Below are 13,916 nucleotides of genomic sequence, written 5' to 3' on the forward strand. Positions count from 1 at the left end.
GTAATACCTCAGTACTGGAAACAACCCAAATATCTATCAACAGGTGAATGTATATGCAATTGATGGGTATATCCTTACAGTGGAATACTATTCAGAAAAAAAAAAGAAAAAGAAATCAGCTATTGATACACACTGCAACATAGATGAATCTCATGGTAATTATCCTGAGTGAAAGAAGTCAGACCAAAAAAGAGTTTACACTGTGTGATTACATTTATATAAACTTCTAGAGAAGGCAAACGAATCTCTAGTGACACAAAGCAGATCAGTGGTTGCCTGGGGGAGGGGAAAAGCAGAAGAAAGGGATGATAAGGGGCATGAGGAAACTTTTAGGGTGATGGATACATTCATTATCTTGATGGTGGCCGTGGTTTCATGGGTGTATACATATGTCAAAAAAAACTTACCAAACCGTACACTTGAAATATATGCAGTTTATTGTATGTCAATTATACCTCAAGAAAACTGTAAAAAAAAAGAAAAAAGGACGCTTGATTTCTGAATGTCTGAAATTGATTTATGCAGCTTTGATCTAATATTAGAAAGTGAAAGCAATGCAAGCTAAACATTTTGCAGGATAACAGGGAAAATGTCATTAGAATGTTACAACAAGATTCATAAAAGCAAGCGCCACTTTAAAAATGCAGACAAATTCTTTCACATTCTGGTTGCATTTATAGTTCTACCTTGAAAGGAAAGTGTATGCTTTGTGCTTGCTTTTTAAACAGAACTAACATAACAGTATTTGATTTATTTCACTTCTGTGACACTTTGAACTAGCTTGGGTTCAGAAGTTCAGTACCTCCACATATGCAACAAAAATTCATTCCAAATTCATCTTTGACAACATTTGTGAACAGCGTCCTTGCGCTTTTTCTGGCTGTGTCAACTAGCTTATCTCTAATTAAGGTTCACTCTGCATTTCCTGCAGTCCATGAACACCATCCGACAAGCACTGCCTTTGTCTCATAAACATTTAAGGAGTAAAATGATGACTAGCTTCGAAGAGCAAGAAGCAGCAATGCCTGGCTGCACCTATTTATCCCCTTTATCTCCAACTCCTAATACACCTGGTTACCCTGTGGAGGCATCATAAATTCTTGTTGACTGACACCAACGAACTTAATTAACTTATATATTTTACTTAATCTAAAAAAAAACAAAACAAGGAAAGAGCCACATGTTACAGTACTTGGAGATCGTTGGGTGGACCCACTACGTGTGATCTACCATCCTCAGGGATTTAAACTGCTCTTGAGCAAACATTCTTTATAAAGTGAGACCTGGCAGGCACCCAGGGAGTGGTTGAGGTCTGCATTTATTGCTGAACTTTGGCACCACATGCTCAACTGACTGGTGGGTGTTCTAGGACTAGTTAGCTGGATGGAGATGAGCGTGTCTCAGCAGACTAATTTACTATTGTTAGCATGACATTTGATATTAATAAAATTATAGTAATCAGGGATCACTGTTTCCTGGCTCAGAGAAATCAAAAATTTTAAAAATGTTAAAATGAGTTAATTCAAGAAATTGGTTAAAAACCGAAATATACAAATGGCTCTAGTTAAAGGTTTCACTGTTGATTAGATAGAGAATTGACTATTATGAGAAATAAGCTTGATAGTAATAGTCACTACAGTAAAATAGGCTTTTCTTGTTTTGTTCCTTTTTGGAGGGTTGAGCCAGTAGGTAGGGGAAGATGCTTTACCTGCTATAGTACTACTTTTTCTCCAGACCTATGAATTTAATCATATTTTTGAACAGTTACTATTGTGTATATATGGAAAATTAAACCAACTCTAAAATTGGTTGAATTTTATTGTTAAGTACATAATTATGAATGGAAATAAAATAGGACCACGTTTTTATTTTTTATTTTCTTTTCTCAGTTCATAGGGCGAGAAGATCTTGGTATCTACTACAGACCAAAATCAAAAGAAATTAAATTTTAATATTCTTAAACACTTAGAGGCATCATTCAGTGCCATTGGTGACAGGGAAATGCATACTAATTTATAGCAAAGACAAATAATAATCTCCAAATCTCATTTAAGCAATTTAAACTCAGCCATTTGGAAGCCTTAAAAAATGTAGAATATATATATATATATATTTTTTATTTATTTATTTATTTTTTTTTTGCTGAGGAAGATTAGCCCTGAGCTAACATCTGTTGCCAATCTTCCTCTTTTTGCTGAGGAAGATTGGCCCTGGGCTAACATCCGTGCCCATCTTCCTCTACTTTATACGTGGGATGCCTGCCACAGTATGGCTTGATAAGCAGTGCGTAGGTCCATGCCCGGGATCCTAACCTGCGAACCCCAGGCGACCGAAGTGGAGCACATGAACTTAACCACTACGCCACCAGGCCAGCTCCTAAAATATATACTTTTTAAAATCTGGACTTAAAAACTGAAAATTAGGTGGTAACTTACTGGATTTAAAGATGATCGTTTTTGAGGCCAGCCCAGTGGCGCAAGCAGTTAAGTGCGTGCGCTCCACTTCGGCAGCCTGGGGTTCGCAGGTTCGGATCCTGGGCACGCACCAACACACCACTTGGTAAGCCGTGCTGTGGTGGCGTCCCATATAAAGTAGAGGAAGATGGGCATGGATGTTAGCTCAGGGCCACTCTTCCTCAAGAAAAAAGGGGAGGATTGGCATCGGATGTTAGCTCAGGGCTAGTCCTCCACACAAATAAATAAATAAATAAATAAAGATGATCATTTTTGTGTTTTAGATTACATTGACTTCTCTTGACAGAAAGTCAGGAAGACAGAAAAACTTAACATCACTCTTGGCTGCATCCCTAGGCTATAACTTCCCTACCATAAATTCTGGACAGTACAGTAGAGGTCATGGAAGGAATAAACTATGCTACGACTAGTGAGTTTTACAAAGTTGTCTGGTGATTGTTTTATTGTATTTTCTAGATTGATCTTAAAAGGGAACAGGCACAAATTATTCATTTATGTTGCAATTACTGGGTTTTGTCTGCTTATTTTTTAATAAAATTGTTTAAATTTTTTATTTGTTTCAGGGCTCATGCCTGTTGCACAACAGCCTGTTTATTGTGCCTCGAAGCATGGCATAATTGGATTCACACGCTCAGCAGCGGTGAGGACATAACAAGCGCGATATCTCTTTTTCTCCTTCTGTACAATATGAGACATGCATTCTATAAAGTACAGGGGAATAAATGCAGAGTTCAATACATCTGGTTAAAAGACACAAAAGTAATATTATACTTCAATCTGTATTATAAAAAATAGTTTTCAGATCACATGAAGGACCAAATCAAGAATTTTTTAAATGAAGTAGATTCTAAACATGATGTGTTATTGAAAAATATCCTAAGGATAAATAATGGGAAGATGTTCTTTATTTTTAAAATTGACTCCAGGGGCTGGCCCTGTGGTGCAGTGGTTAAGTGCGCGCGCTCCACTTCAGTGGCCAAGGGTTCGCAGGTTCGGATCCCAGCGCTCGCAGATGCATCACTTGTCAAGCCATGCTGTGGCGGCATTCCATATAAAGTAGAGGAAGATGGCACGGATGTTAGCCCACGGCCAATCTTCTTCAGCAAAAAAGAGGAGGATTGGCATCGGATGTTAGCTCAGGGTTGATCTTCCTCACATACACAAAAAAATAATAAGAATAAAATTGACCCCCAATTTAAACATTATTAACTTCAGGCTTCCTAAGTAGAGTATGCAGTGTGCTCCAGACATTACCTGTTGCTGGAATGTGATAAAAATGAGTGAGAGCATGAAGGTGGGCAGGAGGGGCAGGGCGGCGGGCATTCACTTGGTAGAGTGGTCAAGGACGATGTCTCCACGGAGGCCTAGGGTGAAAGGGGCACAGAGCTTGGAAAAATATTTTAGACCTAATTAAGCACACGCGTTGATAGCGTGATGCGAGAATGCTTGCGTTTTCATGATAACTGAAAACAGGGCAGCTTCAATGGAGCTGGATGAGCAAGGGGAAAGTAGGATGAGGGATGACTGGAGATATAAGCAGGAGCCAGACAGAAAGGGGGTTAGGGGCCCCAGTAATGAGCTTAAATTTTATTCTAAGTGCAGCCATCAATAGGTCTTTTGTATACAAGAGTGACAAGATCAGATTTCCATTTTAAGAAGATTATTCTGGCTGCTATTTGGAGAATGTATTAGAGAGGACAAGGGTAGAAGAGGGAAGAACAGTTGGGAGACAAAGAGAGGGGCCAGACAGAGGAAGAGGAAAATATCAACAAGAGAAGAAACATAGGGATGGAGAAAACCGATGGGTAAATGGTAAATGTTCACACACTTCTTCAAAAGGAAAAGAAGCAGCTCTCAACAATCTTAATTTAAATTGATTGGAAATTTTTATTTAATTTGCAAAGACATAAAGCTATTAAAAAGCAGATTAAGGGGCCGGCCCGGTGGTGCAAGGGGTTAAGTGCGCACACTCCGCCGCTGCAGCAGCCCGGGGTTTGGCGGTTTGGATCCCGGGTGCGCACCAACACACTGCTTGTTAAGCCATGCTGTGGCAGCGTCCCATATAAAGTAGAGGAAGGTGGGCATGGATGTTAGCCCAGGGCCAGTCTTCCTCAGCAAAAAAGAGGAAGATTGGCATCAGATGTTAGCTCAGGGCTGGTCTTCCTCACAAAAAAAAAAAAAAAGGCAGATTGAATCTTAAAGACCAGAAATTTTATATTTACAAGACTGGAAATTTGTACAGTCAGTTCTCATTATTTGCAATATTTCTATAAAATCACTTGCAAACACTGAATAGCAAATACTGAACCACTGCTTCTAGGGGAAATACAGGGTTAAGCTCCTGTGAACCTCTGGTCACAACATTTTGATCAACCAATCAATACGTAATCTAGTTTTATGTGAATTTCTATTTAAAGATACCTTATTTAAAATGTATTAACATTGAACTCAAGGCCAACAGTGCTTATACCTCATGCCTGTAGGAAGCTTCTCTAAGTGTTTTCTCTATAAAGCACAGCCCAGCCTTCATACACTTAGTAACAGTGGACAGCACTGCAGCACTATGCTTGGGGGGCATTTTAAATTGCAAAATCACCAAGGAAAATGAGAAAAACATGGACTAAATATACTGCAGAAAGGACACTTGTTTATACTATAAGAGCTGAAACAAGAAAGCAGAACGTTGTTTGTTTGACCTCAGCTGCAACATCCGAGTTAGGCAACTTAAATTTCTCAATGCTCTTTGCATGTCCACAGATGACCCCACAAAGCTCCCTGAGTATTGAGTTTGGGGGTTACAAATAAGTTTTAGCAAGTAAGCAAATGGAATCCACAAATCATGAGGATTGACTACATTTTGTTTTGCAAATAGTTCAAATAAAATCAATAGGTTGAAAATTAAGCCAAAGAATGTTAATCTGAAAATACTGACATTGTCTCCTGGATAGTGCAGATTATTAAGAGTATATGTAGAATCAATCAAAGCCCTAAAACTTTCCACTAACAGTGATTTTTAAGCAAATATTCCCTGTTATACAACCCCAATCTTTGAAAAAACACTTTGTGATATTAATTCTAAGCCTCAGCTTCTTACTTTCAGGTCCTGCAGCATTCAGTAGATAAGAGCAGCTTAGGTAATTAAGTATTTTCAGGAGTTTCCCAATAGTATTGATTTAAAAAAATTAAGTGAGGCTTTCAGGGATTAATTCAGCACTTTAGATATATATTCTTTTACTTTCTGCTATCAGTTAACCTTACATTGTCATTGTTATATAACTAGAAAGATATCTGACTAGTATTTTTCACATCAGAGTCTTTTAAATAGCTTTATCAGTTTGTCCTATGCTATACGTTTACAAAACTACTCAAACCTGCAACCTTCTACTTATAATTGGCAGATGGCAGCTAATCTTATGAACAGTGGTGTGAGACTGAATGCCATTTGCCCAGGCTTTGTTAATACGCCCATCCTTGAATCCATTGAAAAAGAGGAAAACATGGGACAATATATAGAATATAAGGATCATATCAAGGATATGATGAAATTCTATGGAATTTTGGAGTAAGTAAAACTATACCTTTCTTCCTTTATATGGTAGAGCAAAGTATTATCTAGACATAAGCAATAAAAAGGGAAAAAATAAGCTTTTAAATGTGAGAAAGTAATGCAAGCTTCAAAGTTTTGGTTTGGTGAACTCTCTGAAAGAAAATATTTTTTCTGGGTTTCTGAATAGAATATGTTTGTACATTATGAATTGTGCTTTGAGATATAAATAATGCATCAATACCTTTAGCCATAATCAGATGTTTATAAGGTGATGCTTAGTTACCTTTAGAAGCAATGATACATTATCTGCCTAAGTTCCAAGCAATATTCACATATTCCCTTTGTGAAATTTCATATGGCCCCCTGACTTCAACCATTTTCATAAGGAATAGTTGATCCACACAGGTGTTTGGTGAACAATGTCTGAGTTAGAGCTGTTAGAGTTTCACTGTACAGAGTCATAGCTATTGTGCTGAAGGAACCAGACCATCTGGAATCAAGTCCTGGATCCACCACTCACCATGAACTTATCTGTCAACCTCTAGGCACCTCAATTTTCTCACATGTAAATAGAGATAATACTAGAACAAACTTAGGGGACTTTTAAAAGTCCACAAATAAGTTGGTACATGTATGGTACTTAAAACAGCAACATATAATAGACGTTCAGTAAATGTTAGCTGTAATTATTCATACTTCTACTCTACATACTTCTACTGATAGGGCAAAGATGAGAAAATAATTATTTTCTCAATATATGTAACAAATATAAATTCACAAATCCTTCCTGTCAAAATGACAGAAGGTTAGGCATGGAAATCTACCACTAAATTTATCATATAATGTAGTTAATATCTAACTGAATAAAAAATGGAGGTAGCAATAGCTTCATGATATACATTTCCCTATTACATGTTAAAGGTAGTAGATTCTTCAAAAAGAATTCAAAATGAAGTGATAATTATGCCTCATCTTTAGTTTTAAAACACCAATGTTTCTTTATTTTCAGCCCATCAATGATTGCCAATGGATTAATAACACTCATTGAAGATGATGCTTTAAATGGCGCTATTATGAAGATCACAACTTCTAAGGGAATTCATTTTCAAGACTATGATACAACTCCGTTTCACACAAAAACTCAGTGAACATCTTATATACCCATAACTTTTCAGTTATATAGCCATAACTGAAAATAAGCACAAATAACATATGCAGACCATATCTTCATTTGAATATAGCTTTTTAAATGAAATGTTATCGTTTGAAGCTTTCCTTCATGCATTTGATGTTAATTTTTTTCTAAATGATTAGTTAACTATATAGAGAGAAAAAAAATTAGGAACTATCAAAAATATGATGTGGACCAGAGCCAGGTTTTGCTCTGGTCTAAGTAATGATTAAAACAAAGGATATTCAAGGAATATTCTGCCTTTAAGAAAATGTATTTAAATTTGTGGTTCATAAATATTAATATTTTTCAGAATCATTTTTTAAAGGAGATACTTGAATTATTTAAATCAAACCAGATGTAAAAAACTCATTTTGTTTCTATGTTCCTACTTTAAAGAGGGAGACTACCTACAATGGCAAATGTTTAGTAACAATAACTTTTCCTTATATACCATCTTTCAGCTGAATGTTTCAGCTCTTTAAAGATGTGGTATATTTGGGGGCCAGTAGTTAATGAATAAATTGCAATGTAAATATATCCCAAATAAAAAATCTGATGTATGAAAAAATGACAGAAAGTAACTGGCTGAGGTGTTGATCCATAGTTCAGCCTCCCATCTGGGAAAAACATTTCTTTCCTCTTTGCTTTACTTTAAGAACTGTAATTGACTCCAAAAATCTCAGGAATGAAACTCTTAACAGTTATAGCAAAAAGGGTAGTTAATGCTCCTACAATGTTATGTTTAAGATATACTGACTAAGAAAAAAAAATACGAATGTAATTTTTTTCAGATTACTTTTTTGTACCGATTTCAAAAGTGACTACCTGTCAATAAAACTCGTTTTCCAATCTCCAGAAGTTACTTAGTGTTCTATGTATAGTTGAGGAGAAGAAACCAATTTTGTCACAGCCTCAACTGGAAATGTTTTTGTAGGCTCAAAGCCAAAATAACAAGAAGTAAAACTAGCTGTGATGTTTGCTGTTTTCCCTGTCAGGTATTTTAAGATAGGATCACTCAACGCACCTGCTTTGTGTAAAACTATTTGCAAGCAATAATTAGTGCTAATAATAGTTGAAAGCACGAGATTCCCAAATCAATCATTTCCTCATAGAAATATTGTAGAAGTGATGACTTTGCCTGCCAACTCCAGAGCTCCCAGCTTGAAGCAAAATCCATTCATGTGAGATTGGTAAGGATTTCCTAGAGGTACTGGAGTGTTGTCAGATCTTGCTCTGTTTTAATTCTGCCATTAAGAACTGTTGTCTTCACTTTTAAAGAGCAATTTGAATATGAATAACTGTAGTCTAGATGTTCACATAATGTATTTGAAAAACACCAAGAAATGAACATCAGTGAACATCTAATAGAGATAAATTGTATAATTAGGCACACAGTTGTTTGTACATTGTGGCAGTGACCAGTGAATGATAGAGATATGTGGAGTATCACTTATCTTACTTATTTTTCTACTGTAACATTTTCAGTATGGAATGAAAGTGTAAACTTTTCATTTATGGATAATTCTTTGTACTGGCAGCCTTCAATAGACATTGTGCTTTGAATTAATTTTTTTCAAATCAATAAACTATGCAGACATTTAAAAATACTGAGTAAAACTGAAAAAGATGCTATATTTTAAAAAGTTATTTTGCATTAAAACTTATCCTCTATAAATAGCTTTAAATAAATCTATGTTATATGATATCTCTATATACTTGTTAAGAAAAAAATAAATATTAAATCTGGGAGGGGGGTAGCCTTAGTTTTCTTCATTGTACTTTTCAGTGAATATCCTAATGTAAATAATTTGTATTTTTTTCAAGTGTATTTTTCATAATAAATGAAATAGGGCTCCCAGAGCCGCAAAACTAAAAATATGTGGACACTGAAAAAACATTGAGACTTGATAATGACATTGAAATGTCCAACAAACTTAATTTTCCTGTATAAAAATAATTTTAGATACTAGTACCATTTAAGATACAAGTGATTATGTGATGATTTCTGTCTGTTTTTGCTCTATCTGTTCATAAATTTAGGATACTGAAGAGATGTGAAAATGTAAATTTTTAATAAAGTTTAAGTCATTTCACATACTAAATATCATTTCAAGTGTAGCTTTTTTCTTACATTAGAATTTCAGAAGGTGAATTTACTGTTGCACGGGAAAAGGTGATTGGATCCGGGTCACAAATGTCGTCATCAGTCCTCCACCTCTTTCCTCTTGTTAGCTTCCCTCCTAGGTAACTCTCTCCATATGACGGGTTCCAGGATCTACAGCCTGATTCTCACCAGGCTCCAGTCTGGCAAAACAAGGACTTGTTTTTGGTAACAGAGCTCATTGGCCTTGCTTAGCATAGGTGCCAACTACTGAGACAGTCTTTGTGGTCAGAGAGATGGCTAATCTGCTTGACCAGAATCAGCTGACATGCCTCCCCCAGAGCTGGTAGAATTAGTGGTGGGGGACAGGAGAGGTGGGCAGGAAATTGACCTGAACCCTATGGATTGAGATAAGAAGAGGACTAGTTTCCAAGAGGAAAATTATGCTGCCATTACCAGAAAGTGGGTGAATCCATGCTGAGTTAACAAAAACAATAGATAGCCACTATAGAGAAAGACAAAGGGTGAACAAAAGATGGGTTATGCTTAGTCCTTTGGATAAGTTTGCAAAGACTGTCATGGCTCCTATAACATGCCTAGATCGATGTTTTTCAAACTGTGCGTGTCCCATTGGATAGGATATGATAGAAGAAAATGAATAGAAAATACAGTAGGCATCTCATGTACATGTGATTGTACTCATTCTCAGTATAAAATCTATTTCTTACTGCAAAGCACAGTGAAAAAGATTAAAAAACTACTTGCTTTAGGGGCTGGCCCAGTGGCGTAGCAGTGAAGTTCGTGCGTTTCACTTCAGCAGTCCGGGATTCACCGATTCGGATCCTGGGCGTGGACCTACTCACCACTCATCAAGCTATGCTGAGGTGGCGGCCCACATAGTGGAGCTACAACTCTACAACTGTGATACACAACTATGTACTGCGGCTTTGGGAAGAAAAAGAGGAAGATTGGCAACAGATGTTAGCGCAGGGCCAACCTTCCTCAAAAAAAAAAAAAAAAACTTGCTTTAATATTGACTGCAATCTTGCCTCTAGACTTCCTTCATTTTTGAATTTCTGATATGCTACCATTTTAATCCTGTGGTTCCATTCAAACTTATTAGCACTCCTAATTCCTCTTACTAAAATTTTCTCATCAGCTTATAGTTACACTAAATTTTAATAGGAATTTCTAAGTTTAACTTGGAACGATTAAAATATCTTTTTCACTCCAGTTTTCAAGTATCACTTCCACACATTTATTCACTCATTCAACAAATAATTACTGAGCAATTATTTTGTTGGTAAATTTATATACACGTTTCACTATATTGTGTTCTATGTAGATATTAGTGCAGACATATGTTGATTAAGGTCCAGTCTAGAAATAGCATTCAAGGCTGAAGGAATCTAATATGGGGAACTAGTTACACAGGTACTGGAATTACTAAAGAGCCAAACATGGGATGATGAAGCAACCCAGCCACAGCAGGAAGGCACTACCACTTCCAAACCTGTGAGACCCAGGATATTACCAGAAGCCAGGAACCATCCGGGAGGCTGCCAAGCAAAGCTGGGACTACAGAGCAGGAGCCGTCTAGTGGGAGTTGGAACCCTGAAGGAGGCAGCCACTGCCAAAGATGCTGCCTTAAGAGAGAATAGGAGAAGAAAACACCCTGAAATCTCCCATCTGCCTGCCCTTCAGTATCCTGTCGGTGTCTCCTGGTTGAGAAGAGAGTCAGAAAAATGTAGTTTGCAGGATCAGCCCCTTGTGATACAGAGCTGAGCAGTGTAATGGAAGGGAATGGATTTGAGAATAAACAGGCAAATGACAGGCATGACATACATTTGATCTTTTCCCTGCTACAATCATGGATTTGAGCTTGCTACTTAGCACCCACTAAAGCTTATTTTTAAGAGTCACAAGTAAAGATATCACTCTAACTCCATAAGAATAAAATGGTGCAATGTTCTGGGGTCTAGTTCCACAATAGCTAGTGACCCTGCAGTCACCTTGCATATAAGTAACAGCCTATGCATTTAGCCATACAGATGTGTGGATTTATTACTAATTCCTATCACTAATCCTTAAGATGATTTGTCTTATTTGTCTTATGCTGTGACTTTAGCTAGGTACTCAAGAAACAGTCTCACCATTTCTGTATAGATGCTATAAAGGACACAATGATACTAAAACATGTTGACTATCTTATCAGATTCTGTCAGATCTTTGAGCTCAACCTGCTGAGTTTAAATTGTAAGAGGATAAACTGGTAAATAAATTCCTGGATTTAGTTTGCCCTAAAGCACTTGCATGCTAATCGGACACCATTATCTAAAATCTAAATGTATAAATTTAAATAAATTTTTATTTAGTTGCCCTTAAATTTATATATGTGTGTGACATATGTAATATATATACTTATATATATTAAATATATATTTAATGAAAGAATGGAAGAACTGGACTACATGAGTGGCTTTCAAATGTTTTGCTCCTGCAAAGTAGTTTTTAGAACCATATATACTGTGTAATCATTGAGTCAGAGTAGCAGAGGATTCAGACAAACCTTGAAATTCATGGCTGAACACAATAAAATTTTTTCGTTGCTCACGCAAGAATCTAATGCTGGTATTCAGTGAGCAGCTTTCCATGAGGAGGTTCAGTATCCTTCTGCCTTGTAGCTTTACCATCTAGGGCTTTGGAGCCATTCACTTCCACCCAGTAGACTGGAGAAGAAAGAATAGAGAAGACATACCTGCTTCTTAAACATTTCAGCCTGGAAATAACATACATTATTTTTACTCACAGCCCATTGGTGAGAGGTAGTCCCATGGCCCTATCTAAATTCAAGGGATGCCGGGAAATGTAGACCCTGTAGACACATAGCTCCCGGAAACAACTCTACACAATAGAAAGAATAGAAAGAAATGAATTTTTGATGGACAAACAAATCTCTTTTGTCTTTGCCACACCTAATATCACTATAAATTCCTTGTTCCTCACATTGAATACACTCACTCCCATGCAGTTACTGTATCCAACTCAAATCCAGATCTCCAGTAGATGCGCAGTTCTCTCCATTAGGATGCTATGGTTCTTGTGATCTGGTGACCTATGAATTCAGAAGACACTTATCTAACCTATGCACACACACACACTCTATAATGATAAGCAGAGACAAAATTTAAAATAAAATCTCTCATTTGGAAAAGGGAAGGATGGGATCACTGGTCAATAGCAAAGATACAATCCTACAAGTAGGCATTGTGAGGTCTCTATCCGGGAAGGAAGGTATTTTCTTGACATTACTGCAATCTTCAATTTGGAATTAATGATTTTATCATTGTGCTGGGTGGGAGGGAGCTCTGGCTCTGCCCTAAGGAAAGTTCCTTTTTTTTTTTTCTTTTGTGAGGGAGATCGGCCCTCAGCTAACATCTGCCAATCCTCCTCTTTTGTTTTTTTGTTTTTTTGGGTTTTTTTTGCTGAGGAAGACTGGCGGTGGGCTAACATCCATGCCCATCTTCCTCCACTTTATATATAGGATGCCGCCACAGCATGGCTTGCCAAGCAGTGCATTGGTGAGTGCCCGGGATCTGAACCGGCGAACCCCGGGCCGCTGCAGCAGATCGCGAGCACTCAACCGCTTGTGCCACTGGGCTGGCCCCCTAAGGAAAGTTCTTTTTGCTCTATTATCCTCCCTTTTTTTGGTACCAAATCTTCTGGGAAGTTCTGTAGTTTTCACACACTCTATTCTATCAATGCAAGTTTCGAAACCCAAGGTTTGTTTTAAGTCTTAAACAGTTAAAGGCTTTTTTAGTCTGGCTTGTGATTTCTTTACCTGAACAATTCTTTAAAAAATTAGCAGACTTCTGGGGCCGGCCTCATAGTGTAGTGATTAAGTGCGTGCGCTCAGCTGCTGGCGGCCTGGGTTTGGATCCAGGGCGCGCACCGATATGCGCCTTGTCAGGCCACGCTGTGGTGGCCTCCCATATAAAGTGGAGGAAGATGGGCACAGATGTTAGCCCAGGGCTGGTCTTCCTCAGCAAAAAAGGAGGAGGATTGGCATTGATGTTAGCTCAGGGCTGATCTTCCTCACACACAAAAAAAATTAGCAGACTTCTATTTTCTTCCAGTTGATTTCATTTGCCTGAGAAACACCCAAATATCTTTAATAGTTATAATTAATATTCATAATTCTCAAGCCTGATATATTTCTTTCCACCTCCTTCTCCCATTCTCTTTTTTCAACATCATGGCAGTTATGTTGACATAAGCAGACTTGGATAGAACTCTACACGTGCAATTTGTGGCAGAATTATGCTTTAATGGATCTTTAAGCAGAAAACATTTCTAAGTCTTACCTTTTTGCATTTGGAGTCTAAAACCAGTTGACTTTGCCAACGCAAAAGCCTCCAAATTTCTGGATTCTCTCTTCTCCTTTTCTTTCCATTTTTATTGCACACTATCCAATACCAGCCTGACCTTACCTCTTGGTTCTATGCCTTGCTAAATGTAACCAAAACACACCACTAGCATTCTGTTTCCAACTTCTTCACCTAGAAATCAGAGTAGGCATGCAAGACCATATACTTATCAAATGTTTTATCTTTGCTTAAC

General features: G+C 37.3%; 1 protein-coding gene across 2 annotated transcripts in view; it reads left to right on the forward strand.

Moving 5' to 3' along the window:
* HPGD (15-hydroxyprostaglandin dehydrogenase) overlaps nt 1-9,281 on the forward strand; it is a 30,832-nt gene extending 21,551 nt beyond the window's left edge. Inside the window, exons 5-7 of one of the 2 annotated variants that reach the window (XM_004433500.3) lie at nt 3,038-3,114; nt 5,873-6,036; nt 7,031-9,281. In XM_004433500.3, coding sequence (XP_004433557.1) covers nt 3,038-3,114; nt 5,873-6,036; nt 7,031-7,169 — 380 coding nt within the window. In that variant the 3' untranslated portion in view covers nt 7,170-9,281. The remainder of the gene's footprint in view (nt 1-3,037; nt 3,115-5,872; nt 6,037-7,030) is intronic. The other variant, XM_087437410.1, reaches the window with a different exon arrangement.
* The last annotated feature ends 4,635 nt before the right edge of the window (nt 9,282-13,916 follow it).

Source organism: Ceratotherium simum, chromosome 12, assembly GCF_057802395.1.
Source record: "Ceratotherium simum simum isolate JZ-2026a chromosome 12, ASM5780239v1, whole genome shotgun sequence".
Taxonomy (NCBI): Eukaryota; Metazoa; Chordata; class Mammalia; order Perissodactyla; family Rhinocerotidae; genus Ceratotherium; species Ceratotherium simum.